At 42.8% G+C, this 27,890-nt stretch overlaps 1 protein-coding gene across 4 annotated transcripts in view; it reads left to right on the top strand.

Moving 5' to 3' along the window:
• LOC138481556 (zinc finger protein 613-like) overlaps positions 1 to 27,890 on the top strand; it is a 322,756-nt gene that overhangs the window by 278,764 nt on the left and 16,102 nt on the right. Inside the window, exons 7-8 of one of the 4 annotated variants that reach the window (XM_069613737.1) lie at positions 13,872 to 13,948; positions 14,058 to 14,326. The exons of the other annotated variants lie outside the window; for them this stretch is intronic. Of the exons in view, the coding sequence (XP_069469838.1) occupies positions 13,872 to 13,948; positions 14,058 to 14,087 (107 nt within the window). The 3' untranslated portion in view covers positions 14,088 to 14,326. Of the gene's footprint in view, positions 1 to 13,871; positions 13,949 to 14,057; positions 14,327 to 27,890 lie in introns of those variants that run through there. 4 annotated transcript variants of the gene reach the window in all.

Genomic DNA, 27,890 nt, shown 5'->3' with positions numbered 1-27,890 from the left:
AAAGTTATTCAAAAAAAGGCAGAGTTCAATGATGAAAATGCAAGTCTGACAGAATCAGAATTAGAAGAAGATGCTAGCACTTCCACTGATGTCTCAAACTCTAGCAGTGAGAATACCCCATTAGGTTACATTTTTTAGAGGAAATGAGACTCTTACATCAAGTGGGAAAAACAGCACAAGTGCGAAATGCAAACAAAAGCAAACAATTCCAAAAAACAATGTCAGCAAAAGGAGGTCAACAAGGGGGCGCTGGTGAAAGAGGAAGAAAAGGAGAGCAATCGACGGGCCGTCTGACACGCTCTGGCAAAACCAAGAAGAACACCCAGTAAATGATACAATGCAAGTAATCAACTTATCAGACAGAACTCTGACTCAATACGAACAAGAAGTACTAGGAAAGGGTATTTCTTTTTACCCCACCGCTAACTTTGATTATTCCCAAGTAAGAATCGATCTATACTGTTTTATTCGTAAATTAAGACTGACTAAATTCTATGCTAATTTGAACAACGTGCCAACGCCTGGACAGAACAGAATTCCTTCACATTTGAACATCAGTAATATACCAGCATTAAGAGATCTTGCAAATTTAGGAGAAATGGCTAGCACCCAGATTCCTCCACATGCAGCACAGGATGAGTGGCAAATTGAATTAGCAACAGAAATAGATAACTGCATGGCGGCTTCTAGTGGAATGAAAAATAAGTCCAAATTCAATCCTTCTAATGTATTTTGTCCTACGATAGATTTATTTGAGGACCTTGTTATAGATGATCTAAAAAAACTGGCGATTAGACCAGGTACAGTCCAGAATTTGATGAGACTACAACATACAGTGGTGGAAAATTTACAAGCAGATTCATCGATTATTATTAGATCCTCGGATAAAGGTGGAAATGTGTTAGTTCTTAATACTAAGGACTATCAAAAAGAAGCAGCTCGGCAATTGAACGACACCAGTAACTATGTCAAACTGCCCTGTGATCCCTACCCAGAATATAAAGTGCAATATGACATCATGTTGGACCGATGGTACAGTTTGGAACTCATTACCATTAAAGAGAAACAGTATCTAACTAAAAACCATCCTAAAACTCCAATCATACACTTTATACCGAAAATCCACAAATCAATGACTAGACCGCCGGGAAGACCCATAGTGGCATCAATAGATTCTCTCTTTGAAAACACTTCAAAATTTGTTGACAACTTTCTGTTTCCCTTTGTAGAAACTTTACCTTCTTATACAAAAGATACCACAGCATTTTTTAACCAAATTGCACATATTCCCTGGCAACCTGACTTTCTTTTAGTTATGCTAGATGTTGTTTCTCTTTATACGTGCATCACTCACTCAAAAGGCTTACAAGCAGTTAAAAGATTTTTGTCAACTAGATCTTTGAGTTTTCGTGAACATTCCATTATGCTTCTAGATATGCTTTCTCTTATTTTGACTCATAACACTTTCATGTTTGATTCCAAATATTATAATCAAATTTGTGGAACGGCTATGGGCACAGCAGTGGCTCCAACTTTTGCTAATCTGTACATGGGTGCATGGGAAGAAGATCTTTTCTCCAATGACAACTACAAAGAATATACAGACAAAGTAATTATGTGGCAAAGATATATTGATGATCTATTTATTATCTGGAGTCGGACGAATGTGGAATGGACACATTTTTTTCATATTCTGAATCAAAATCAGCAGAATCTACAATTTACGGAACACCACAGTAAAATAGAAATAGTCTATTTAGACATAAACGTGAAAGTCATTGGAAATAGTATAAGCACAGAGTTGCACAGAAAAGAAACGAGTACTAGCACATTATTACACGCAACAAGTGTGCATCCACAATGTCTCAAAGACAGTATTCCATATGGTGAGTTCTTGCAGGTGAAAAGAAACTCTAGTGAGAATGGAGTATGGGAAATAAATGCTACAAAAACTGCGACCAGATTCTTAACTTCAGGCTATAAGAAAACAGTTATAAACAAAGCCTATAACCGAACCTGTAAGAAAGCCTGTGAGGTGATCCAGGCTAAAAAAAGTACATTTAGGGATCAAACAAAGGATCAACCGCACGAAGACTGCTCACTCAGATTCATCACCACATTTAATTCTGCAGCCAAAAAAACAAAACAGATCTTAAATAGACATTGGCACCTTTTGAAACGAGATCTGGACATCAGTCCGCATTTGCCAACACATGCCACTGTGACCTATAGAAAACCACCTTCTATACAAAATAGACTATCATCCAGTATGTTCCAATCGCCCAAACAAAGTATTAACACTTGGCTAACCACAAGAACATCAGGCTTTTATACCTGTGCCAAAAGCAAAGCATGTCGTCATGGAATGAACATGAACGTTTTTTCACATCCTCGAACGAAGAAAGAAGTTAAAATCAAACGAGATCTGAGATACTTTACACAATTTGTTATCTATGTGATTACTTGTGCTTGCAATTTATGGTATATTGGTAGCACCAAGCTGAAAGCCAGGTTACGAATATTGCAACTTCTACGTGCCATTAAGAACCATGATATGTCGTATCCACTTGCAAAACACTTTGAAGAGGTTCATCAAAATGACATTAGTTCCTTCAAATATTTTATTATTGACTCAGTAGGAATTCACCCCAGAGGAGGGGACAGATTGCGAACTCTAAGACAAATGAAATCCAGATATATAGTAGATTTAAATACTAAGTATCCGGGAGGTCACAATCGTGATGAAGAATTATATGCATTCCTGGGATGTTGAAAATTCTAAAACTTTAAAACTACTATTATTATTTAGCTACTTGGTTGTATTTATATGACAACATAGGTACATCTGTGAGTGTCCGAATTTTCTGAATTTTCTGCTCTTTTGCATATTTGGTGTGCTCATATAATGAACTAAGGTTTCTAGCAAATCATGTTTGATTTGGACGTTTATGCATCTATTTGCGGTTCTTTCTGCATGTATTTATTAATTCTTATTCTTTATTGTGTGTATCACAAATATTTTCTAATCACTAATTTAGTACACATTTTTTGAAATGAGAGTAGGTTTTACATTTGTAGAAATTGTGTGTTGTTTTTACCAATACATAAAGTGTGTTATCATCAAGTTGTGAATCGCATGGAAGTATTAGACCATCTAATACATAGGCTGGTTGAGTTACAATATATAGGCGCCCGCAAGGGTAAAACACTGCCTTTACTGTTGAACTAGACCAACCTATGTGCTTTATTATGAACATTCACAATATATTTTATGGATTACTATGTCCTTCGTAGTATATTCATGTTGAGTTGATTTGATTTGTGTATGCTAGAACGTACCATGGAGGCACCCGCAATGGTTAAATACAGCCTCAAGTCACAACATATAGGCGCCCGCAACGGTAACATACTGCCTTTTTTGTTGTACTAGATCAATTTACTTGTTTTATTATGAATATCTACAACATATATTATAGATCTTCATGTCCTTTCTAGTATATCTATGTTGAATTGATTTGATTTATATATGATAGAATATACCATGGAGGCACCCACAAGGGTTACATATAGCCTTATGGTCAATGCATAAACTACATGTGGTTTTATAACCTGCACTTTATAATAAGCACACAGCACTTTTGTAGTCAATAGTCCTCTGATGTTTACATAGCACATAGCACTTTATTACTCATGAAACATCTGTAACTTTGGTACTGATGTTTATAATATGTATTTTGTAAACCTTTGATAGCGAATTTCAGTTCAGGCTAAGACATTGTGTCGGCCCACTTGGGCTGTTGAAACATGCCTAGTGAATTGGAAAATGATGAAGAATTGTTTCCTTCAATTATGTTGGTAATGGCGAAAATAAGGATGCAAATTATATTATATTAAATTAGTAATTCCGTGCAAATTGTCCACCTTTAACCCACTTGGGCTAATTGGTATTTGGGACGAGTGCGAGAGGAATTACCAGAGTGTATTTAAAACAATGTGTTTTTAATAAGTGCACTGAAATGAGAGGTCATATAGTTCCAATATGGCCGCTTTCTTGACTAACAACTGTCATTTTACCTAAGTGTTAAACATCAAATATGGATTTATACACCTTTTTCTATAATATCACAGTCCTCACTCTCTGTCACATACCAGACGAAGCCCGAGTAGGGTGAAACGCGTCGTTCTTCCTTTGCATCAAAGACTGCTGCTGTCTTCCTTGTCCATGTATTTTAACTAATAAAGGACACTTTAACTGCACGGTACACTAAGACTGCATGTGGATTTTTTGGAGATAGTCAGTTTTCCGTCGTGAATACAGCCGGAGTGCCGATGTGACTCGGATTGGTTTCCAATCCAGCTTCTTTGTTTATATATATATATATATATATATATATATATATATATATATATATATATATATATATTGGCAGCACCGCCTGCATTCTATTCACTACATATAGCTAGCCTTCATGATTACTTAGTCTACTTGCGTTGCAGCGTCTGTACGCGTTTTTCCGGTTTCCAACATATAGGCAAACTGGGTGCGGGATTTCTGGTAGAGGCATTTGGCTCCTCCTCTACAGGGTGGAAAAGATAAGGTAAAGGGACCAGTGTGTTGGTAACCAAGCCCAGGAGAAAAAAAATAGATAACAAAAGTTGCATAGAGACAAAATCAACCTTAGTATAAACCCAGAGGTTCATTATTAATCCTTTTAGAGATGTAAGAGCAGTATCTCCTATTTTAATTGAAGATCTACATTTATCTCTAGTTCTGTCATGGGGATCTGATATATTAATAGAAGCATTAAACCATCCAAAGCTATGGAATCCGCTCCAAACCTTGGGCCTACCGGCGCCCATATTGAACATATTAATTTCCCTACATACAGGCCTGAAAGCGTCAGTGAGGTTGAACAACGAACGCAAACTATCTCCATCTTTTGACATCTTATGTGGGGTCAGGCAAGGGTGCGTCCTGGCCGCACTATTGTTCAACCTTTTGTTTGCAGCCTGGTGTAGGAACTAAATAACGTCACAAAGGACACACCCAGAGTTGTGGGTAGAAACGTCACTGTGTTGTCATATGCTGACAATGCAGTTCTGTTGGCACACACTCGGTTTGCACTACAGCAACTCTTCAATGCCTATGTTAAATATATGGTTGGAAGAGACCTGTCAGCGAACAATAAGAAATACCAAGTTATGTGTGTTGGCAAGCAGACTAACAATCTACCCACATTTTTGCATCTGGGCATTATCTCGATGGATGCATTTACCTATTTAGGAGTGACTTAACAGCAGGGCAAACTGGGCTGATCATATCTCTTAGACAACGCAGAAATCTACCCAGGCCTGTGTTGCGTTATTCAGATTTGGACTGCAGATGGGTGGGTTAACCATTAATCCAACACTTATCATCTACCGGGTCAAGCCCGTTGCATCATGTGTTTATGGAGCAGAAGTGTGGGGGTCTGTCTCCAATAAAAACGGCCTCTCAAGGATAACTCAAATTCAATCAATAAGTTTATTTCGGAAATAACACAATTTCCATAAAAAAAATAAATGGATACAAAAAGTGCCTTAACAAGAATACAATATGCAAGTTGAGAAAATCTAACAGAACCTTCACATATACCATAAACTAAACGTAATTCCACTATGGTCACTCCCATTCTCAAAAAACCAGGCCTGCCAATTGGACAATCCACTTAATTTTCTACCGATATCCAATACTCCTTTTCTATTGAAAATCTTAGATAGGGTGGCATACGGCCAATTGGCAGAACACCTGGAGAAATAGCCTATTCTCCACCCTAAGCAGCCAGGTTTTCGAAAATAAATTGGGACTGAAACAGCTTTTTTGGAGCTTAAAACTAAACTCTTGGGAGATATGGATAGAAGGGGTTTGTCAATAATCTCCTTAGATCAATCAGCAGCTTTTGATTTGATTGAACATTCCATTCTTATTCCTAGATTACAAAATGTGGCCAATCTCTCGGCCTCAGCAGCTCAGTGGGTTCAGTCCTTCCTGGAGCATAGAAGTAGTAGAGTCTGCTCAGTCTCGGCAGAAGCCACTCCCATATCGGTGCTATATGGAGTTCCCCAAGGGGCGAGCATGTCACCTTGTCTATATAACCTATTTATGGCATCCTTTTTCTTCATGCTTGCGGAGGAGGGGGTCATATTTTCAAATTATGCAGATGACACTCAATGTGTCATCTCATTAACAGGACATCACGAGAGGGACGAGCTTGAGGTAAATAGAATTTTTACTTTAATTGAAAGGTGGATGTTGGAAAATGTCCTTGCACTGAACCGTAGCAAGACAGAGCTTCTGATCGTTGGTAGTTCAAGGGCTCTAAAAAGCCTTGATATAGCATAAAGCTCCTTCAAACTAGGAGATGACATCATCTCTCCTCTACCGAAAACAAAAATCTTAGGGGTTTCCTTGGATTCAACTTTGAGTATGAAGGCTCATGTTTCTACGGTAGTGGCTGGAGTAGCGTATTATGTTAAGCTTCTCTCTCACCTGAGGCCTATGATATCTCAGGAATGCGCCGAGACTATTGTCAGGGCAATAATTGGGGCAAAGTTGGACTACTGCTGCAGTCTTCTGCTAGGCATTAGTCACCTCGAATTACGCAGATTGCAGGTCGCTTAGAATTGGGCGGTCAGAGTAGTCCTCAGACTCCCCAAGTATAGTCATATAACAGATGCTAGGAGATCTCTTCACTGGCTTCCGATAGAAGCACGGATAGTCTTCAGAGTGCTGGTAATCACATTTGAGTGTAGGCAACAAGTTGTGCCTATATGCCTACAGAATCACATAAAAGAGAAATCTAACCAACGATCCCTCAGATCTGGAACACATAACCTGATTGTGCAGCCCAGAAGCAGGACTGCTAAGGCAGAAAATGGGGCTTTCAACGTGGAATAAACTTCCTGTCAGATTAAGGAATCAGAACTCCTTGCATGTCTTTAAGAAAGAACTTAAAACACATCTCTTTGCCTAATTAAATAAGAGAAAGCCTCGTTATGACCTCTCTTTCCACCATTACCTAGCACTTGCGATTTGATATCTAGGGTTGACCCAGCTGTACATACTCTGGCTGTCCCCTTATGCCTCTTTCCCTCCCGTCTCTGTGAGGAAGATGTGTTTTGTGTCCTACTGTTGTATATTACTTGTCTTTGTCTTGTCTGCACCTTTATGCCTGAGGGCCAATAGTGCGCATTACAAATGTAATGTAATGTAAACAGAGAACACAGATATTCAATTCACATTTCATTAAAAATGTCCTTATGTACAACGCTCGCCTTTAGCATAATAATAATGTCCATCCTACTTTGGGGATAGAACAATGCTGGTCTAAACTGGGTGAACCGTAATTCACGCAATACTGGCCTCAATGTCCCTGCTCTTATCTCTGAGTACGCAGGGCAGAACAGCAAAAAATCGGCCAGGTCCTCCAAGGGGGCATTACATAATGGGCATGGTTGATTAGCAAGATTATCCTCCCATATAGCTATTGTGGCTCCAAGAGGGAGACAATTAAAGCGTGCCCTTTCCAGCAGGATTCTATGAGTAGGATTCTCTACCCATAATAGATATTTTTGAATACTGGGAGTGGCTATGATCACGTTCCTCCTGTTCAAAGGTATTAGTAACTCCTGAGACTCTCTTCTCTCATCCTGCAGGATGTCAATCTGGTTTTTAAGTCCTTCACCTCACTGGGTGATAAGATAGCCACTGCAGTGAATTATGGTGCCTCAAGCTTTACCTTTATACATTTCAACTAAGGGTTCCTAACATTCACATCTTTCAAGGCTAAGAACCTTATTAGGTCATTGGTTACACCAGCCGTGGCGTTGCTCCATAAGCGAAGCGAATGAAATAAGGGTTGTACTAACAAAATATCACTGATAAAATCCCAACCCAATTCTAAATGAACTCCATAATTAGTGGCCAAGCGAGCAAAACCCAGTACTTGTTTGTTTAAAAAAAATATGTATAACTGTCTGGATCAAGCTTACATTTTTAAAAACCCACAGGCCCTTGCCTACCACTGCATTAGTGTTATGAACTTTTAAAATCCCATCTACAGGTTTGGCCTTAAATTATTCCATGGGTCTAACAACTCCCCCCAGCCCCTTTCCGTACCATGCCTAAACTTCATAGTTTGTTTTCTAACGTGTATTGACGAAATTAGACAAATAATGATCCCCCAGGTACTCATTTGTTAAGCGTTGGGATAATAGCACCCTTACTGCACACAGGTGAACATGTGTGTGGACGTAGCAGATCATGACAGCTGATTTTTTTTTTTTGACAGGTCCAGATTGTCCATGAACATGGTGTAATCAAGGATGAGTTACCGTAATGCATGTGGCGTACATGGATCAGGACTGCATAATCTGTGTACGCCAATAGCAGCAACACTCTAATTCCCATCCTTGGTACATCCGGGGGAGAATCTTACAAGTAGTCTAGTAACCATTTATGAACAAGCTGAAGAGTAGGGGTGCCAGGACACACCCTTGGCGACGCCTAATTCCACTGTAAAGGGATCCGTACAATACCCATTTTTCTCGCTCCTTACACGGGCTTGGGTCAACTGGTGGAGCATGATTAAAAGATTAATAATCTCTACTGGGCAATTTAAGGATGTGAGCACTGGCCATAACTTGACCCGGTTAGCTTTGTCAAAGGCAGTGCTCAGGTCCATGAAAGACAGGCTCCTTTATAACATACTAGGAATGGGCCACAATTAGATATACGTTTAAGGACCCAGACCTGACCTAAAGCCCAACTGAATGGGGGGCAAAATAATATTCTGTGTCATCCAGGTTTCCATCCTGGCCAGGCACCCATAAGTCTATATCAGCTAGAAAGAGATCGGCCGGTACGTTGTCCAGACCTGATGCCCTATTCGAATGTTGCCAGTTTATCACTGTGCATATTTTGGCCACAGTGAATTTCAAATCTGTGCCTTCCCCCAAAGTCTGGTCAGATACCTGGGGTTCAAACTATAGAGACAAATCGGAGGAATCACCAGGGAGTCCCGCTCTAAAAAGACAATAATAATTTCCCTGAAAACCTTTGAATCATTACTTTCAGAAGCAGCCCCCAGGTCACACCATGCTGCGCTTTCTATTTCCTTTGTCCGATTAACTGTAGTTTGTTTTTGGGAAGGCCTTCCAGCAATGCATGTCTAGAGAAAGCGGGGTTCTTCAATGTTAGTAACAACCTCATTTTAGCTTTTGTAGAGGTCGAGTAAACCAGACCAGGGAATCCGTCCTTTTCCTTCCACTAGATTCGATGGTTAGATAGATGGCAGCAATATTAACAAATATATAATCATAGAAGTTCTAGGAGCATTCAATTGAATCCTTTCTGGGCCCAGGTATTGTGTTGTCCAGATCACCTTCTTTCCAGTCACTTCAGACCACCTATCATTTTTCTTTCTTTCTATTTTCTAAAAGTTACAGTCAAGATTGTGTGAGTCCCTTCCATGGAGAAGGCCAGTCTGCATGTAAATGTCCATGTATATTGAATTTATTTTATCTGGTGGTATTCCCTTCTTTTCATCAAAAGTACGGGAGTTCATGTCTTGAAAGAAACATATCTTGCATCTTTTAAATTCCACCTTGTGTCTGTCTCTTGTAGCGGCAAGGATTCTCTGTACTGGTATAAGAATAAAGCTTCACAAGGATATTGCAAGGTCTAGCCCCATGCTCCCCAGGGTTTGGGCCAACCCTATAAGCTCTGTCTATGGTTAGTCCAGACCGTGTTCTTTTGGCAGGAGGGATTCAAATAATGCCATGAGAAGGTTCTGGGTGTCTAATTCTTCCATGCCCTCCCTCTCTTGCTTTCAGTCTGATGTTACCTCACCAAGAGCAGTTTTCTAGGTCTGTGCAAATATCCCATAGTTGAGCAATAAGTGTTTGCAGAGTTATCACATCTCCTTGTACTTTCAGAATTTCATTTCTTAGGTCAGTGACGGAATCCTCATTTACTGAGACACTCTTTTCCAGAGATTGAATTTCCTCATCAATACTTTCTATTGACCATTTTATTTCCTATTTTAAGGATTAAATTTCCTTTGATATACTTTTCTGTAAGTCTCATAGCAGATCATTAAGTCTTCTTTAGTGAGTAGTGCTGGGGGCGAGATGTCTCATTTTGATTGTTTGTGGGTTTCCCCTGTTCCTTGTAATGATGCAATTTTTGGATAGTTCTTGGTTACTGCGTTTCCATTCACTGTGATAATGAATCTGTCCAGACTGCCCCTCCAATTGATTTCTATTTTTCCCTGGAATTGATACTTCTTGTCGGTTAGGATGAACATGCTCTACTTTTGATTGCTCTGTCACATGCAGCCGTCCAGGTACTCTAGCCATTTCTGATATTTTTCATGTTTGTTTTCCCGGGAGGATCCAAGACTCAGGACTGTTCAGCTCACATGGCTTCGGAGGGTTTGGTTTTCCTGTGAGGCCTGTCTCTTTACTTGTATTCATCAAGGAATGCTTAGTGGATCTCTCAATTGTCTACTCCATTTTCCAATGGCTGAGAATTATCTTTATTTTAGGTCTTTTGCCTTTTGTGGGCCTTTGGTTCCATAGACTTTGGCACAGCAAACCCCCCACAATTGCACTCTTCTATCTTTCACTTCTCATGTGGCAACAGCTATTGATTCATTAGGTTGGTCTGCGTTGCGGCTATAGCATCTTGTCCTTGGGAATCGGGCTTCGTTCTTCTTCCACTTTCTCATATTTGGGGTTCAACCATCATTCGTGGTAGTATTTAATGTAATTCTATTCTGAGGGTCACCAAATCCCTGTCTGTTTGTTTGTCTTCACTAACTCGTTGTCTTTCCCCCGGAGACCTCACCTGCCGGGCGCAGCTTACCTCCTTGTTCATGGTCACAGAAGCACACCCTCCTGCTGCTACTTTTTCAGCGGTGTTACAGTTAGGAACCCCCAAGACACTTCTTTGCAATCCAGCTCCATTCTGTTTACCACTCTACCCACCTCTGCTGTCTTTCTGTGTGTTTGGGGGTTATTAGGAAAGATGTTCTTTTTGATACTTTCCTCCCACAGACTTCTATGGGACACCCTTTCTTTTTGCTTAGTTTTGAATCCTGTCCTGACTTCAAGGAGGTAAGAAAAGCCTTCTGCTTTATTTCACTAGCCCTTTTGCTCATTACTATGGGGAAGCTGATAAGTCCCTAAGTATATCAGTGCTAAGCGACAGTGCTTCTTTTAGTGAATTTCTTGTATTGTTATATTTGCACAAACCTTAAAGTAAAGTGCCTTTGGGATACTCTGTATCCTTACATTTTTGTCTATAATGGCTTTTTGGATACTTTCAGAATTTGCCAAATTGCGAGGAAGTGCAGTTTTGTATGGGATGCTATCGGATGACTGCTTTGGTGTGTGGCAGGCAATAATTGTGCCGATGGGAACAACTTGGATAAGACTACTAATAGAGCTACCACTCTAGAACCAATTCATCGATCTAATGAGGACAAAGTAACATTTGTGAGCACATATAGTCCGATCAGTCACAATCTAAGAAAAATTATTTGCAAACACTGGAATATGATTCAAACAGAGGACTTTAATCCCTCAGTTCGCCTTTAAGAGACAACAAAACATCAAAGATACTCTGGTACATACATACCCAAATAATAAGCAAAGCAAAATATCGCAAACAGTGCTCTGGGGCCTACCACCTGTAGAAGGCCACCATAAGTGTGGGAAGTGCTCAGTTTGTGCTCAAACTGCCACCATGAAGACCGTTACCCTCTGTAATACGGTAGTTCATTTAAAAGACTTTACAAATTGTTAAACCCAATGGGTGGTATATGCTATTAAATGTCCTTGTGACTTGGTATATATTGGAAGAACAAAAAGACAAATATGCCAAAGGATCAGTGAGCACAAGTCCTGTATCCGAAATCAAGTTGAGAACAAACCACTAGTGGCGCATTTCAGTATGAAACAACACAAGTGTACTGATATGTTATGGTGCGTCATCCAGGTGATTAAACCTTCCATAAGAGGGGGAAATGGAGATCTGGCTCTCACCAGATGCGAGCAAAACTGGATATATAATCTTAATACAGTGAAGAAGGGGCTAAACATAGCCGTAGAATGGAGTGCATTTCTCTGATGACTTTGCTTCCCACGCCCATAACCAACCCTAAATGCCGATGTAACATTTAAGTAGGATCCCAATGAAAATGCCAAAGAATATTAAATATGATTTGTACAGGTCATGCTGATCATTAATAGGTGTTTTCTATAAATTTGTGGGATGTGCTTTTTTCTCTGTTCCTCTCATGTTGACATCTAATGCCAAAATGCCATAAACAAGCGCCTATTCAGCGCAAGTTGTGGTTACTATAAATCTAAAGGACGGGTTTTCTCGTACTTCTCATGTAAGAATTTCGGCAAACATGCTACCAATTAATGTTGACTAAGGGCAATATGTCACTTCTTGTATACATTCATTCATGACAAGCCTTTTTACGCTATATGCATTTAAAGAAGAATTGAAAAGAAAAAGAAATAATCAAATATTGGTCTCTCATATTCAGTATTTCTTTTATGAATCCTTTGTACAAAGGGAAATGATAAAAAAAGAAAATAAGTAAAACGGAACCTAAGACGGTACGAACAGCCTTAGAAGTGTTTTCATATAAAGAACTACATGCACAACAATGCATAATACAGACAACGCTCTGTAACGCTGTCAACATAGTCACGTGATTCCCTATGTTGTCGCGTTTATAATCAGGTGTTTTTCAAGACGCAGTAATGCCTTTAATGGTCTACAGTGCGTCGCGTTTAACACCGCATCGGCCGTGCCACTCGCAGCGTACGCCTGCAGCCAATATTCAGTATTCCTTTCACGAATCCTATGTACAATGGGAAAAAGATAATAAAGAAAATAAGTAAAACTGAACCAGAGACGGTACGAGTAGCCTTGGAAGTGATTCCATATAAAGAACTACATGCATAACAATGCACAATACAGACGACGCTCTGAAACGATAACATAGTCACGTGATTTCGTGCGTGGCTACGTCTGTAATCAGGTGACATTTAAAAAGGCAGTAACGTCTTTAATGGTTTACAGCGCATCCTTTTAGACACTGCATCAGCCGTGTGAATCGCAGCGTATGCATGCAGCAAAGAGGTAAACCCTTCGCTTGAGAATGCGATATTACAAGCTTTGTATCTTAGCCTGGGTTGTGATATATACATAAGAAGCCACATTGTGGCTGAGATTCGGAAAACCAAGAGAATAATATCAATAAAAAAGTAGATTGCATTTAACAAACCAGAAAGAATTGGGAGGCTAATTGTAAGTGCTACAGCACAATATAGAACAGTGAAAACACACCGGTTTGTTTTTTCTTGCTAGACAAGCAAGAATATATAGCATTTTAAGGGATATGAAATCCTGGGTATATTAATCTACCCGCACATTGTGCAACTGTAACAAATTAGAATCTGAATATGGCGATCACATTAAGGGGGGTCTGCCACGCTATTTTATTTTTATTTTTACTTTTAGAAATAAATGAAAGACGGATTGAAATTATGTCCTTTCAACATCACAGACATATGAGTCATCCCTGCCTTTTTGTTAACAGGGAGTCACAGCCAGTAACAGGCGAATAATCCTCTAATTTAGGAATCGGCTTTCCCGGCCTTGTGAATCAAAATACAAGTGTTTTCAAGAAAATACACTGACAAAGAGGTGCTCTCCGTAAATCCTTCAGTTACAAGGATTGTTTCTTCCTAAAAAGAAATGAACAGGTAATTGACAATACTTTCATTGTTTTGTGTTCCCTATAATATAGCGCTCTGCCATTCGAAAGGAATTAACACATCCAGCAGTCATAGTTCAGTGGTCCTGACCAAACAACATAGATCACAGGTGGGTGCAATGTGCTGGTCCAGAACTAGGTAATCTGGCTATCACCTTTAAACAATCAAACTGGGAGAAATGTATTCGTACTTTAATACATATACAATTTATGTTTTAGATGTGGCAGTTTCTGTGGAAAGGGGAATGAAACTAGCCTTCAAAGAACAATTGAACGTCCTGAAGATGGCCTAATACTTATTTTATTGACCTCCGAAGACAACGGCGGTACTTAATTGGCCGTGCCGAAACATATGTCGACTCTAAAGGGAAACTGAATATAACTTTCCTATGTCCTACATATTGTAAACAAACCATATGTCCAATGAATATTCGAATAGTTTAACCCCATGTTTGTAAAATGTGTGAGTGATATGTAAGGTATGCCTGGTCCATGTAGAAGCCAATATTGTTGTTTTAATATGTTTTTAGGAATTAACATTAAAGTGATTGATGATTTTGTCATAATGTATTCAGTTGGAATTATTTCTCTCCCAATAGGTGTTAAGTCTGCTAAATAAATAAGCAGCCCGTCTGTACCTAAACCTGTGTTCCCACAGGAGCATTAGAAAGGGATAGTCAGTCTGTTTCATAATTTTCTCTTCGTAGACTCTCCAGTCCATTAGACTTGACCCCTTGATAACAAAAAAATAAGGGAGTACCCATATATAATCTAGTTATGTAAACCTGACTGTGCACAGTACTCTCCCTGGGTTGGGAGTTGGGGTGGTCTCTGAGGGGGGCGTGTGACGGATGTTCCAAAGCTCTGAATACTCTGAGTGATCAGTTAAAGAAATCTAAAAATATTAAATCCTCAAAAATCAAGAAGAACTGCTGCCCGAGGAAATTCTTACAGAGGCTTATATCTCGGCTTTCCGTCTCTCAAGAGTGTGTGAAAGAGAACGTTTCTCTCAAAGATCCACCCAATTCGCTCTTGGTGAAAGTCAAATACAAAAAGGGTAAGGGTAACATGACCACTGTGGGAGGTGCTGGTAATGGATTGGACTTGGAGCTGGGCACCATCCTCCCTTATTTGCACAAAACTGTTACAACTGAGCCGGCGGATGATCTCATTCATTTCGGAATATTAAGACAATGAAGGAGTCCGGGACTTGGTTCAGGCACAGCTGTCAGAGGATAAGGACACCTCGTTACTACTGCTCGAGGGTTTGGACTGGCCAGCTATGTCCGCCAAACCTCTAGTGATCTACAAAACTATGTTGCCTCGGCCCATGACTCTTAAACTGGCTAATTCTAAGGTTGCAAATAAGAAAAATAATTGTGCTTCTCATCCAAAGGCCTCCTATGATTATTTACCATCAAGACAGGAGGGTGTTTATGCTATCCTATCCTATGCCTGTAATTTGTATTGGGCTTAAAAGAAAAAATAGTCCTGAACCGAGCTAATGTATTAGATCTTTTCTTGTGCATCCCTCTCTTAAGGAACATCTACTCTAGTGATATTGTGTTAGTGGACATTCCGGATTATTATAAAACGATCTCGTCTATCTACACATATTTAAATTTTATGTAGCTGACAAGCTTCTATCAGAGACAGAGGCCATCCAGATAATGGATTATGACATATTTAAGTGGGTGACCCCTGTAATGAGTAATGACTGTGATAATGTGCCCAGTGATACACAGGGGGCATCCGGTTCATTGAAGCAGAAACAAACGAGGACCATTTTCATGGAAAGCTCCACTGACTCAAATCGCAGAGAGGTGAATGTTTGTGATTGGCTGACTGGATGTTGTAACGCTCACCTGATTCCCACGGAGGCGCTGGTCTTGGCAGGAAGGTGTCTGTGACCCGAAAAGTGATGTGCAGGACTCGATTTGCTTCTGGGGCCGAACCTCCTGTGTGTCGAACTCGAAGAGTGAGATTTCTGCAGGTGAAAGAATATGGGGATTAATGATCTGGGTTGTTGAATGTCCCTCTCTCTCTCTCTCTTCCTAGCTTCTCCGTAGAGCCCCCAGGTCAACGTGCTCACCTTAGATAGGTGAATGCTGGACTCTCCATCTGCGTCTGGTGCAGGGTGCCGTTGCCAGTTCCTTCACTGGTGAAACATAGGCCTCTTGACATCAGAGGACCGCTACCGTCCTTAACTGCACGAGCGGTGAGTTTCCGGACACCTTTTTAGTCCTTATAGTCTTTAGGTGCGTGGGCACGTTAATATAGAACAGGACTCTGTATAATGCTTTTTCCTATTTGTCTTGCAGGGCTCTTGAGATAGGAAATGGTGTGAAGAGAGCCGAAGTTGGAGCCAGAGCCTTGGAATGAAGCGCTTGGAAATGCGTGAGTAAATGCAAGCGCTCTAACTGTCTCTTTTCCCTTGCAGCTGTGAGTTCGTGCTGAAGAGATGCTGGAAAACGCCAGAGTATTTGCAGGCGTTCTATTGTGGCGAGCGCGATGGACGTGAGTAAATACCTGTCTAATGTCTCTTCGTTTGTCTTTCAGATGCTGGGTTGCAGCATTGAAGAAATCCGGAATTCGCGGAGTGCCGGTAAGTAATAACGATGCTTTTGTCTTCACAGGCGGAGGTGCAGCGTGAAGAAATGTTCGCTGCCGATGGATCAGGTGAGGAAAGCGCTGCGTGTAAAGGTTGCCGTGCTAACCTGTTGTTTCTTGTCTTTGCAGGTGCTGCTGAATACTGGATACAGGAGTGGTAAGTATTGTTCTTGCAGGTTCAGGATCGGAAGGAAGAAAGGCTGGAACAGACTCGGTGAGCGTTCTGCTGCAGATGCAGAATAACGCGAAGCACGTTTGTTCAATCGGGTGTGGTTTAAATAGCCTTGGAGTGATGAGGCGTCTTCCTCCACGGCCCCGCCTAGGTAAGAAAAGAGTTCCAGATCCAGAAGAGTTCCCGTGTTGTATCCAGGGAGTGGAGCTTGCCCCACCCAGGTAAGAAAGTAGTTCCTGTTCACAGAGGATTCCTATGTGGCTGGTAAGTAAGCAGCATGGTCTGCTGCAGGTAAGTCCACCCAAGCATCTTCATAAATATTTTGAGCCCGGCACTTCCAGTGCCGGGACCGATGGCTTTGATGAGCCTGGTGCCACCGGCGCCAGGACAAGGTCCAAAAGGTCCCAGTGCGGACCGGCTGGTGCCTAAGATAACGGTTAGGGGCCTGCTTCCAAGGACGTTGGGCTGTTCCTGACTCCTTGGAAGCAGTGATCATGACAGCACCCCCCCTCAAGGCCCCTCCCAAGCGTGTCTTCTCCGGGGGTTTTGGCTTGTCGAGGTGATTCAAATGGAATTTCTTGACCAGACGAGGTGCGTGGACATGCTCTGAGGGTCCCCAAGACCTTTCCTGGGGGCCGTATCCATTCCAATCAACCAGGTAATATAATTTAGATTTGGAGATTTTGGAGTCTAGGATGTTCTTTACTTCGAACTCAAGTTCTCCATCTACTAAAACAGGTTCCGGGAGTTCGGTCAATCGGGTTCCTGGTTGCACTGGTTTTAGTAAGGAGACATGGAATACTGGATGTATTTTCATATGCGAAGGCAATTCCAATTTAACAGCCACCGGATTATTTATGGCAGAGATAAGATAGGGTCCAAGGTATGTCGGGATGAAAGTGCGGGGTCCTTTTAGAGGTAGGTGCTTAGTGGATAACCAGACCTGATCTCCCACTGCGTAGTGAGGGGCCTCTTTACGGTGCTGATCTGCTCCTTTCTTAAATTGAGCTTTAGCTCTTTGCAGATGGGCAGTGGCTTCCTTAAAAGCACGAGTGATCTCCGACAGGTGTTTCGAATTCTTGGGGAGGATCCAGGTTAGAGGTTCTAGGATGGTGTCCGTATAATAGGAAGAAGGGAGTCTTCCCGGTTCCAGAATGAGTCGAATTGTTATAGGCGTATTCAGCGATCCAAAGAATGTCCTTCCAAGGGTTTTCAGTTTGTTGGAGCATGCAACGTAGATATTGCTCTAGAGTTTGATTTGTCCTCTCGGTTTGTCTGTCAGTTTGGGGATGGTGACTGGTAGAAAGTCTCACATCAATTTGGGCTAAACGACAGCAACTTTGCCAAAAGTGGGAGATGAATTGACTTCCCCTATCGGAGACCAAAACCGAGGGGAAACCGTGTAACCGAACGATGTTTTCTAAGAATTCTCGGGCCAATACTGAAGCTGAAGGTAGGCCCTTCAGGGGAATGAAGTGAGCCATCTTGGAGAATAGATCCACGACTGCTAAAATGGTATTATACCCTGAGCATGGAGGTAAGTCTGTGATGAAATCCATGGACACGGTATGCCATGGACAGGGAGGGATGTCTAGTGGGTGTAAGAGACCGGCTGGTTTCTCCTTCTGACTCTTATTCTGGGCACACACACCGCAGGAGATTACAAAGTCTCTAATATCCTTCTTCCATGATGGCCACCAGAAATGTCTTTTGACCTTTTCCATGGTTTTGGTTATGCCAGGGTGACCCTCCATTAGTGAATCGTGATAACAGGAGATTACCTGTTTTTGTATTTTCTCACTGGGCAAGTACAATCGTCCTCGGAAATATGGTAGGTCTCGATCCACTGAGAATTCTTTTCCCTTTAATTGCCAGGCCTGTAAGTCGGCCGGAGTTAAAAGTGATTTGACTGTAGTCTTAATGTCTTCAAAGGATTGAGCGCTGACCAAGCACAAAATCCTTTGTTCTGGGATTATGGGTATTGGTTCTGGATTGGTCAAATGTTCATCTATTCCCATCCGGGAGAGGGCATCTGCTTTTCCATTTTAACTGCCTGGTCGATAAGTAATTATAAAGTCAAACTCAGCCAAAAACAGAGCCCAGCGAAGCTGCCTGGAAGACTGAGCTTTGGCTGTCTTCAGATACTGTAAGTTGCAGTGATCAGTCATTACGGTGACTGTGTGTCTGGCTCCCAAAAGATAATGCTGCCAGGCTTTAAAGGCCGATCTGATAGCTAAAAGTTCCTTGTCTGTAATTGAATAGTTGATCTCGGGAGCCGAGAATTTGCGGGACCAAAAGGCTACAGGATGTAATTGGTGTGTGACCGGATCCCTTTTTGATAAAACTGCCCCCATAGCAAGACTAGAAGCATCTGTTTCTACGATGTAGGGGAGTTCTGGGCGAGGATGTTTTAGAACAGGTGCAGAAATGAATTTAGTCTTTAAGTCCTGAAAAGCTTGTTCTGCCTCGGTAGACCACTCAAAACGTTTGTTTTTCTTTAACAGAGCGGTGATGGGCTGGACTATTCGAGAGAATTCAGGGATGAATCTGCGGTAAAAGTTAGCGAAGCCTAACATGCTTTGAGCTCCTTTTACAGAGGTTGGTGAAGGCCACTTGATGATTGCATCGACTTTCTTTGAATCCATATGGACTCCGTTAGGTGACAATATGAATCCCAGGAACTCAACTTCAGTTACGTTGAAAACGCATTTTTCGAGCTTAGCAAAAAGGTTATGTTGACGTAATCTCTCGAGGACCTCTCTAACGTGTTTCCGATGTTCTTCTTCAGATGATGAATAGACGAGGATGTCATCAATGTAGACAACAACACACACATCAATGAGTTCTCTAAGGATATCATTCATAAAATACTGGAAGGCGGCAGGAGCGTTGCAAAGTCCAAAGGGCATAACTTGATATTCAAACAGCCCATACTTGGTGCGGAAGGCCGTCTTCCATTCATCGCCCTCTTTTATTCGTACCAAATGGTAGGCTCCTCTGAGATCCAACTTTGTATATATACATGCGTCTTTGACTTGGTCCAGGAGTTCAGGGATCAAAGGTAATGGGTATCTGTTTTTAACGGTGATTTGATTCAGGGCACGGTAATCTATACAAGTCCTAAGGTCTCCTTCCTTTTTCGGAACGAAGAACAAAGCCGAGGAAGCTGGAGATTTTGAAGGACGGATAAACCCGTTAGCTAGGTATTGGTCCAGATATTGTCTGAGGTGAAGATTCTCTGGCTCGGTGAGGGCATAAATCCTACTGCAAGGAGGAGTTGTTCCAGGTATCAGATCTATTTGACAGTCGTAAGACCTATGAGGAGGCAGGGTGTTAGCTTGGTCCTTCCGAAAGACGTCTTGGAATTCCTGGTATTCGGGAGGTAATTTGGGAACCTCAGAAGAGATTGCCGCCAGTGAAACATCAGGCCGAGGATAACAAGTGGTAAAACATTCTGGAAACTGAACCGTCTTTGCTCGCCAATCGATCTGAGGATTGTGCTTCTCTAACCAAGGGATTCCCAGAATGATCTGTAACTGAGGGGCCTTGATCACATCGAACACTATTTTCTCCCGGTGTCCATCTTGGCTCACTAACGTCACTTCTTGGGTGGCGTGCGTTACTGGTCCGGAGGCTATCTCCGTGCCATCCACTGTAGTAATGACGTCTTTTACTGCCTTAGGGACAAGAGGTAGATTCATCCTTGATACCATTTCACGGTCCACATAATTACCGATTGCTCCGCTGTCGATGTAAGCTTCAATTGCATGCAAACGATCAGGACGTTCACGACTAATGAGGACCATAGGCACCACGAAATGCGAGGTCACGGGACAGATTTTAACGCTCGGCAAGAGGACCTCTACACTTGTCGGGCTAGGTCGTTTCCCTGCTCAGAATTTGTGGTACAGGTATCTGCGGCTCCTACAGCCTTCTTAGCTGGTTTCACTGGATAGTCTCGAAGAAAGTGCCCAGAGTTTCCGCAATAGAGGCATAATTGCAGCTGTCTTCTTCTTTCCCGCTCCTTTTGGGTTAAAGGTCCTTTCATGCCCCCTATTTGCATGGGTTCCACAGTGTCAGCTCCCCTAGTAGAGGTCTGTGGTTTAGAAAACATTCGGGTATCAAATTTGGAACGACCAGCCTTCCTGTTCTGTAATCTGTGGTCCAATTGGACAACTAAGTCAATATAGTCTGAGCATTCTTGTGGAGGATTCACAACTTGAGCTAACACATCCTTGAGCTCTCCACGCAGGCCTCTGTAGAAGAGCGTTATTCTCTTATCCTCAAGCCATTGAGTGTCCACTATAAGTCTGTTGAATGAGGCTATATAAGTCAAGAGGTCTTGATTACCCTGTCGTAACGAAAGAAGTTCATTGTCCAAGGCCTGCCCTTGTGCATGTCTTGCAAACAGTTTCTCCATGCTGGACTGGAAGGCCTGGAAATCATGCAGAACCGGATCATCCTGAGTGACTAAAGGGATCAACCAATCTGCGGCACTGCCACTGAGATAAGAAAGCACGAAAGCCCCCTTGGTCTGATCTGTTGGGAAGGCAGCTGGTCGACATAAGAAGTGTAGGCGGCACTGGTTAATGAACACTGCAAATTTCTTTGGGTCACCAGAAAAGCGTTCGGGCGGAGCCAAGGGCACATTGCCGGGTAGATTGATTTGCACTGGGTTTAAGGATGATGCAGAAGGATAAACTTCCTCCTGGAGCGGGCAAAGGTGTCTGTCCTGCCTGCGTTTGTAGCAATTGCCTAGCGAGGTCCTCTATTCGCTACTTGGAAATTATCAGCTCTCTTCTTAGAGAGTTTGTTTCCTGACGAGCTGCATGTACTTCTGCTCTTAGTTCCCCAAGCAACTGGGCTAATTGATCAGTGTCTGAGGTTTCCATTGCGCCTGGGTAGGAGTTTTGCGGTGGGCTTCGCGTTCTGTAACGCTCACCTGATTCCCACGGAGGCGCTGGTCTTGGCAGGAAGGTGTCTGTGACCCGAAAAGGGATGTGCAGGACTCGATTTGCTTCTGGGGCCGAACCTCTTCGCACTGTGTGTCGAACTCAAAGAGTGAGATTTCTGCAGGTGAAAGAATATGGGGGATAATGATCTGGGTTGTTGAATGTCCCTCTCTCTCTCTCTCTAGCTTCTCCGTAGAGCCCCCAGGTCAACGTGCTCACCTTAGATAGGTGAATGCTGGACTCTCCATCTGCGTCTGGTGCAGGGTGCCGTTGCCAGTTCCTTCACTGGTGAAACATAGGCCTCTTGACATCAGAGGATCACTACCGTTGTTAACTGCACGAGCGGTGAGTTTCCGGACACCTTTTTAGTCCTTATAGTCTTTAGGTGCGTGGGCACGTTAATATAGAACAGGACTCTGTATAATGCTTTTTCCTATTTGTCTTGCAGGGCTCTTGAGATAGGAGATGGTGTGAAGAGAGCCGAAGTTGGAGCCAGAGCCTTGGAATGAAGCGCTTGGAAATGCGTGAGTAAATGCAAGCGCTCTAACTGTCTCTTTTCCCTTGCAGCTGTGAGTTCGTGCTGAAGAAATGCTGGAAAACGCCGGAGTATTTGCAGGCGTTCTATTGTGGCGAGCGCGATGGACGTGAGTAAATACCTGTCTAATGTCTCTTCGTTTGTCTTTCAGATGCTGGGTTGCAGCGTTGAAGAAATCCGGAATTCGCGGAGTGCCGGTAAGTAATAACAATGCTTTTGTCTTCACAGGCGGAGGTGCAGCGTGAAGAAATGTTTGCTGCCGATGGATCAGGTGAGGAAAGCGCTGCGTGTAAAGGTTGCCGTGCTAACCTGTTGTTTCTTGTCTTTGCAGGTGCTGCTGAATACTGGATACAGGAGTGGTAAGTATTGTTCTTGCAGGTTCAGGATCGGAAGGAAGAAAGGCTGGAACAGACTCGGTGAGCGTTCTGCTGCAGATGCAGAATAACGCGAAGCACGTTTGTTCAATCGGGTGTGGTTTAAATAGCCTTGGAGTGATGAGGCGTCTTCCTCCACGGCCCCGCCTAGGTAAGAAAAGAGTTCCAGTTCCAGAAGAGTTCCCGTGTTGTCCCCAGGGAGTGGAGCTTGCCCCACCCAGGTAAGAAAGTAGTTCCTGTTCACAGAGGATTCCTATGTGGCTGGTAAGTAAGCAGCATGGTCTGCTGCAGGTAAGTCCACCCAAGCATCTTCATACATATTATGAGCCCGGCGCTTCCAGTGCCGGGACCGATGGCTTTGATGAGCCTGGTGCCACCGGCGCCAGGACAAGGTCCAAAAGGTCCCAGTGGGGACCGGCTGGTGCCTAAGATAACGGTTAGGGGCCTGCTTCCAAGGACGTTGGGCTGTTCCTGACTCCTTGGAAGCAGTGATCATGACAGATGTCTAGCCACCTCTTGAGGTCAAGTAAGGATAGTGACCTGTTGAAATAATTCCATATTATAAAACTTCAAGAGGTCTGGCTGAATTAGGCCCCGCTCCTCGATGGCTTTGATACTATTCGGGCGGGTGTGCAGGGTCCTAAGGGCGGGGGTGGGGGGTAATTGGTCACTGCGGTTAAGAAGAACCTTAATTGGAAATGTAATCAACTTGAAGTTGCCCATCCTGGGATTCTGCCAATTGTCATCTCTCCCACCCAAGATATGGAGGTTCCTCATGAGGGCTTATTGCCAATAAACTTATACTGGAATCATAATAAAATTGATCTGTTACGGTAGAGGATTTCTTGCATATGTGGTTTGGCGAGGTGGGTCGTGAGGATATAGTCATGGTAGGAGATTTAAATTGTAATTGCGTTAGTGATTTAGAAGCTATGGACGATTTTGGAAGAACTGTAATGACAGGGTAAAAAATAACTCTTTGAGTTGGATGAATCGTATGAAAGATTGGAATTGTACATATTTGAATGGGTTCATGAAAAAAGTAAACTGTTAGAGACAACATGGAGATCAGATACCTCAGTCTCCACAATTGATTATATGTTCGCCACCCTAGCTATGGCCAATATATGTGGTGATTTTCAGATTTACAACATACTCTGAAGTGATCATTCAATTTAATTTTAGGCTCTGCGGTCGATTTGTTACATTCTAAAAGGGTAATTTCATCTGCAGTTAATTTAACTGGTAATAACGCAGGAAATCGTATAATTTGGACTCTCACTCAATTGACAAATTAAATAGGGATCTCTATACCTGCTTTGAATCTTCTGGTTTGAAAGAATTATCCAACTGCCTCTCTGTTCCCAATTTGTCACTCTTTTTGAAGAACGATGGTAGGAAAGTACACTTTGAGATATTCACGACAAAAAAAGGGAATTGAGGTGCCAACTGCATAATTTTAGAAGGAAGGGAAAATATGATGGCCAGGTATCAAATATATATATTTTTTTACTTTTGTCCTTTAAAAACTGGTTGAGAGGGCGAAAAGCATGGAATTATCAACCAGAAGGGGAAAAATGCTGATTGCTCTATCCAAAGGGGTTACTAAGATATTGTGGGGCTGATGAATGAAGATTTTGGTTATCAGGATTGTAGCCAGATAATTCCCATCCCGGAAGCTGGATGGGTGGAGCATCTGCAATCTATGTATAAGGTTGAAGTCGTGGGTAAGAGGCCTCCATCTCTTCTTGAAGCGCACCCATGGGCTTTGGACTTCGATAGAGATATTCTCTCGCTGATTGCAGCAGTGAAACCATCTCGAGCGGCGGGACCAGATGGGATTTCGAATCTCATACTGAAGGCCAATTCAAACTTAATCAGCGCAAAACTTCTTTCTGCTGTTTCAGAACATCTTGATATCAAAAACAATTCCTAAATCCTGAAAAACAACCATTTTCATACCGGCCTTTAAAAAAGGAGATGGGCTGCCCCCGCTTAATTATAGCCCCATAGCCCTCTTAGCTTAGAGTAGTAAAATCTTTGCTGTAATCATTTTAAAAGCCTTAATAGTGGACTAAAGAGGTAGGAAGGGTTGATGAAAAATGGAAAGATCTGGGTACGCAATTAAATGGTTTCCTTCTAGTACTATTGATGAAAGCAGAAAAACTATAAAATAAATCTTTATATAGCTCTTTTGTAGATTTATCCTTTGCTTTCGATTAAGTAAATGAGGATATCCTGTGGGAGAAATTGCAGGTCTGGGGTATCCCGGTTACTCTGTGATTTATATTCTTATTGCAGTTCATGCTGAATCGAAGATGAGTTAGGGTTGATGGAAATGGTACCCTTTCCCTGCCATACAAGGCTGGGGTGAGTTCCATCATGTCTTGAGGCACTTGGTGCGTTCATTTAAAAAAAGCATATTTATGGCACCCCTCCTACCTCCCGTCATACTGCTGGTGTGCTGGCCTGTCCTCAGTGAGGATCTACACCCTGACTGGCTCCACTCAACATTTCCTGCTATCCAAGGCTGGGGTGAGTTCCATCGTGTCTTGAGGCCCTTGGTGTTTTAATTTTAAACAAGTGTCTTTTTTGGCACCGCAGCACCTTGTACCGGTTCCCCCTCCTCTGTGTTCCCGCTTCCTGGTTCCTTTTTCCCTTCCTTCCTTCCTTCCTTCCTTCCTTCCTTCCTTCCTTCCTTCCTTCCTTCCTTCCTTCCTTCCTTCCTTCCTTCCTTCCTTCCTTCCTTCCTTACTTCCTTCCTTCCTTCCTTCCTTCCTTCCTTCCTTCCTTCCTTCCTTCCTCCCTCCCTCCCTCCCTCCCTCCCTCCCTCCCTCCCACTGTGATCCCATTGGTCTGCTGGCTCTTTTTTTGGGTACCCTTGCTAGGCAGACCTTGCCATGGCAGCCCCTTCGAGTAAGGGCCCGAAGGCAAAGGGCAGCTTCCTTCAAAAGCTGCTCTAGAGGGTGTCTGCCGGTGTCAGCCGGGGAAAGAAAGAAGCCTGCAGCTGTCATCCTGCTTCGACTGCTAAAGTAAGTGTGGTGCAGTCCAGGGGGCAGCAATCACTCCACCCCACTAACCTGACCCACCCCTCTAATTTCTCTTATCACACTACCCTTAAGCATCTCAGTAAACTGTCTGCCTCCTTCTGTGTGAACCCTCCTGTTTTTACTGCGCTGTGCAGGTCTTGGCTGTGCTTCTTTTTCACTCTTCCCTCCTCACACCCTATATCGTGCTCTCAATCTCTCCCATCTTCTCAGCTGCTACTCGATCTCCTATCCTATCCCCCTCACTAATTCTGGAAGGAAAAGGTTAGAAGGATATCCTGGACTCCAAACCAGTCCTCCCTATCACTGATACCTACATCAGTGCTTCCTCCATACAGACTCTCACCGACATCCTCTTTGTCGTTCTCTAGAGCTATGGACTCCTCATATGGTCTCTATTCTCTCTCCTTTCTCCTCCTCTCCTATTAATGGTGGCACAGGGTGGGAGGCGCTCTTGGCCCCCTTCCAATCACACAAGACCATCATCAATGGCTATCTAAATGGTACTTAACACCAAACAAAGTGTTCCCATGAGGAAATAGGTGCATTTGTTAAATAAAATTGATGAAAGAAATGAATTAATCCTGAATATTTAATAGCTTTACTACTGTGTTGCTAGAAACAAACAGAAGATAATTGTATTGACAACACACTAAACTAGGTGAGCACTGTAGAAATGTAATACATTGTATTCCATGACAACAAAAAGCAATAACATCATAATAAGAATGACCATGCAACACAACTTAATTGTCTAAGTGAGCTAGACTAAATCTAGTCTAAGGGAATCATCACGAGTTGGGTGCTAAGCAGGCGATATTTCTGCTGAGGGGAATAAGCCTTACCGTCAGGACCCGTGATACAGCACTATTTGTGCCATGTGTCCCGGCGGGAACACTAATTCTGCCGGAAAGCGGGCTGCCACCCCAAAACCCAGCAGCAATAGTGCTACCAGTGCAATTAGCATGTACAATTACCACCGACAGGAAATGCATCGCCGCCGGAACAGGAAGCATTGCGGCAGCCATTTTTAAAATCACAATCCATCCAAAATAAGAGCCCCAGGCAGCCATCTAGACCCCTACAGCATCCAAAATGTCTAAGGAGAGGGCAAGGGTCAAGGCAACGCAAGATCGCTTGCGCAAACTGAATTTCATGGAGGCAGAGCTCATTGTCTTGGTGGATGAGGTCATTGCTCACTATGCAGAGCTATATAGTGCGAGACAGAAGAAGACATCCTCCCAGCGCCGCACCCTGATATGGCAGGCGGTAAGCAAGAAGTTGTCGGCAGTTGGCTTCGCCCCCTGGGATGGGGAAGACTACCGCAAAAGGTGGAAGGACCTGTGTGTGCGGGTCTGTGGAATTCTGACTCAGCAGACAGGACAGCCTGACCATCGGGGGAGGCTCATCTCCGCAACTTGACCTGATGCCCTGGGAGGAGAAATGTAGTACCGTCTTCGACATGGAGGGGATTGAGAGAGTTGGAGGAGCCGAGGTGGGTGCTGGCAGCCAAGAGGCAGAAAGGGAGCCCAGCACAGCATCTCCTCAGTTTAACCCACAGCGCATTCCAGACTTTGAATAGTGCCATATGAACCCCCTTGGAATCAGTGTTCAAACAATAAACCCAAAATTCATCGAACTTGATTGCGTCATAATGCCCCACAAACTGCCCAAGTGAAGTCATGTAAAGGAACACCCACCTTGGGCATGCTGTCAGAACCTGCCTGGGGGTTTGAACGTTAGTTTCCACAATACATATCCGACATGTTATTTACTGAAAGTTTCAAACAACCCCCCTGCAGTGCCAACACAGAGAGCTGGTTAGTCCGTAGATGTAATCTGAAGCTTCATAAGGCGGGGCTCGGGCATCTTAATAGGTAATACTGAGTCTTGAGATATCGATGTGTAATATTCTCAAGGTGCTTGAAATTATGCAATGATAAGTGGGTAAATTGGTTTATCCCATCCCATTGCTGTAGCTTATTTTTTAAGAAACCTTTCAGTATTTCAAACCTTGTGCACCGTACAAAACCAAGTACCAATTGATCATAGTAAAACATGCCTCATTAAGTTTGTTAAAATCATCCCCCTTACTAATACATACACCATTCACCCAGGTTCTATTGCCCAAGGTGTTTAAAATCAGGCCTTTGGGGTTAGTTCTCATCTTAATAAAGAGTATCCCTTTTCTGATCAATAACTGGCTAGACAAAGGACACTAGGCCCAGCTCCAGACGGAGATAGGCCATTTGTGTTGGAAGGGGGTTGCCTCAGGAGCATCCTCCAGAAGAAACTCTCAATAGTGTCCAGCCAAGTTTAATTGGGCAGTGCGAGCGCTTCTAGCCTGTGTAATGTTGCTGGG

This window comes from Ambystoma mexicanum, chromosome 5p (genome assembly GCF_040938575.1).
Source record: "Ambystoma mexicanum isolate Mex_15411 chromosome 5p, UKY_AmexF1_1, whole genome shotgun sequence".
In the NCBI taxonomy this organism is placed as follows: Eukaryota; Metazoa; Chordata; class Amphibia; order Caudata; family Ambystomatidae; genus Ambystoma; species Ambystoma mexicanum.
This window is presented reverse-complemented; position numbering and strand designations above follow the sequence as displayed.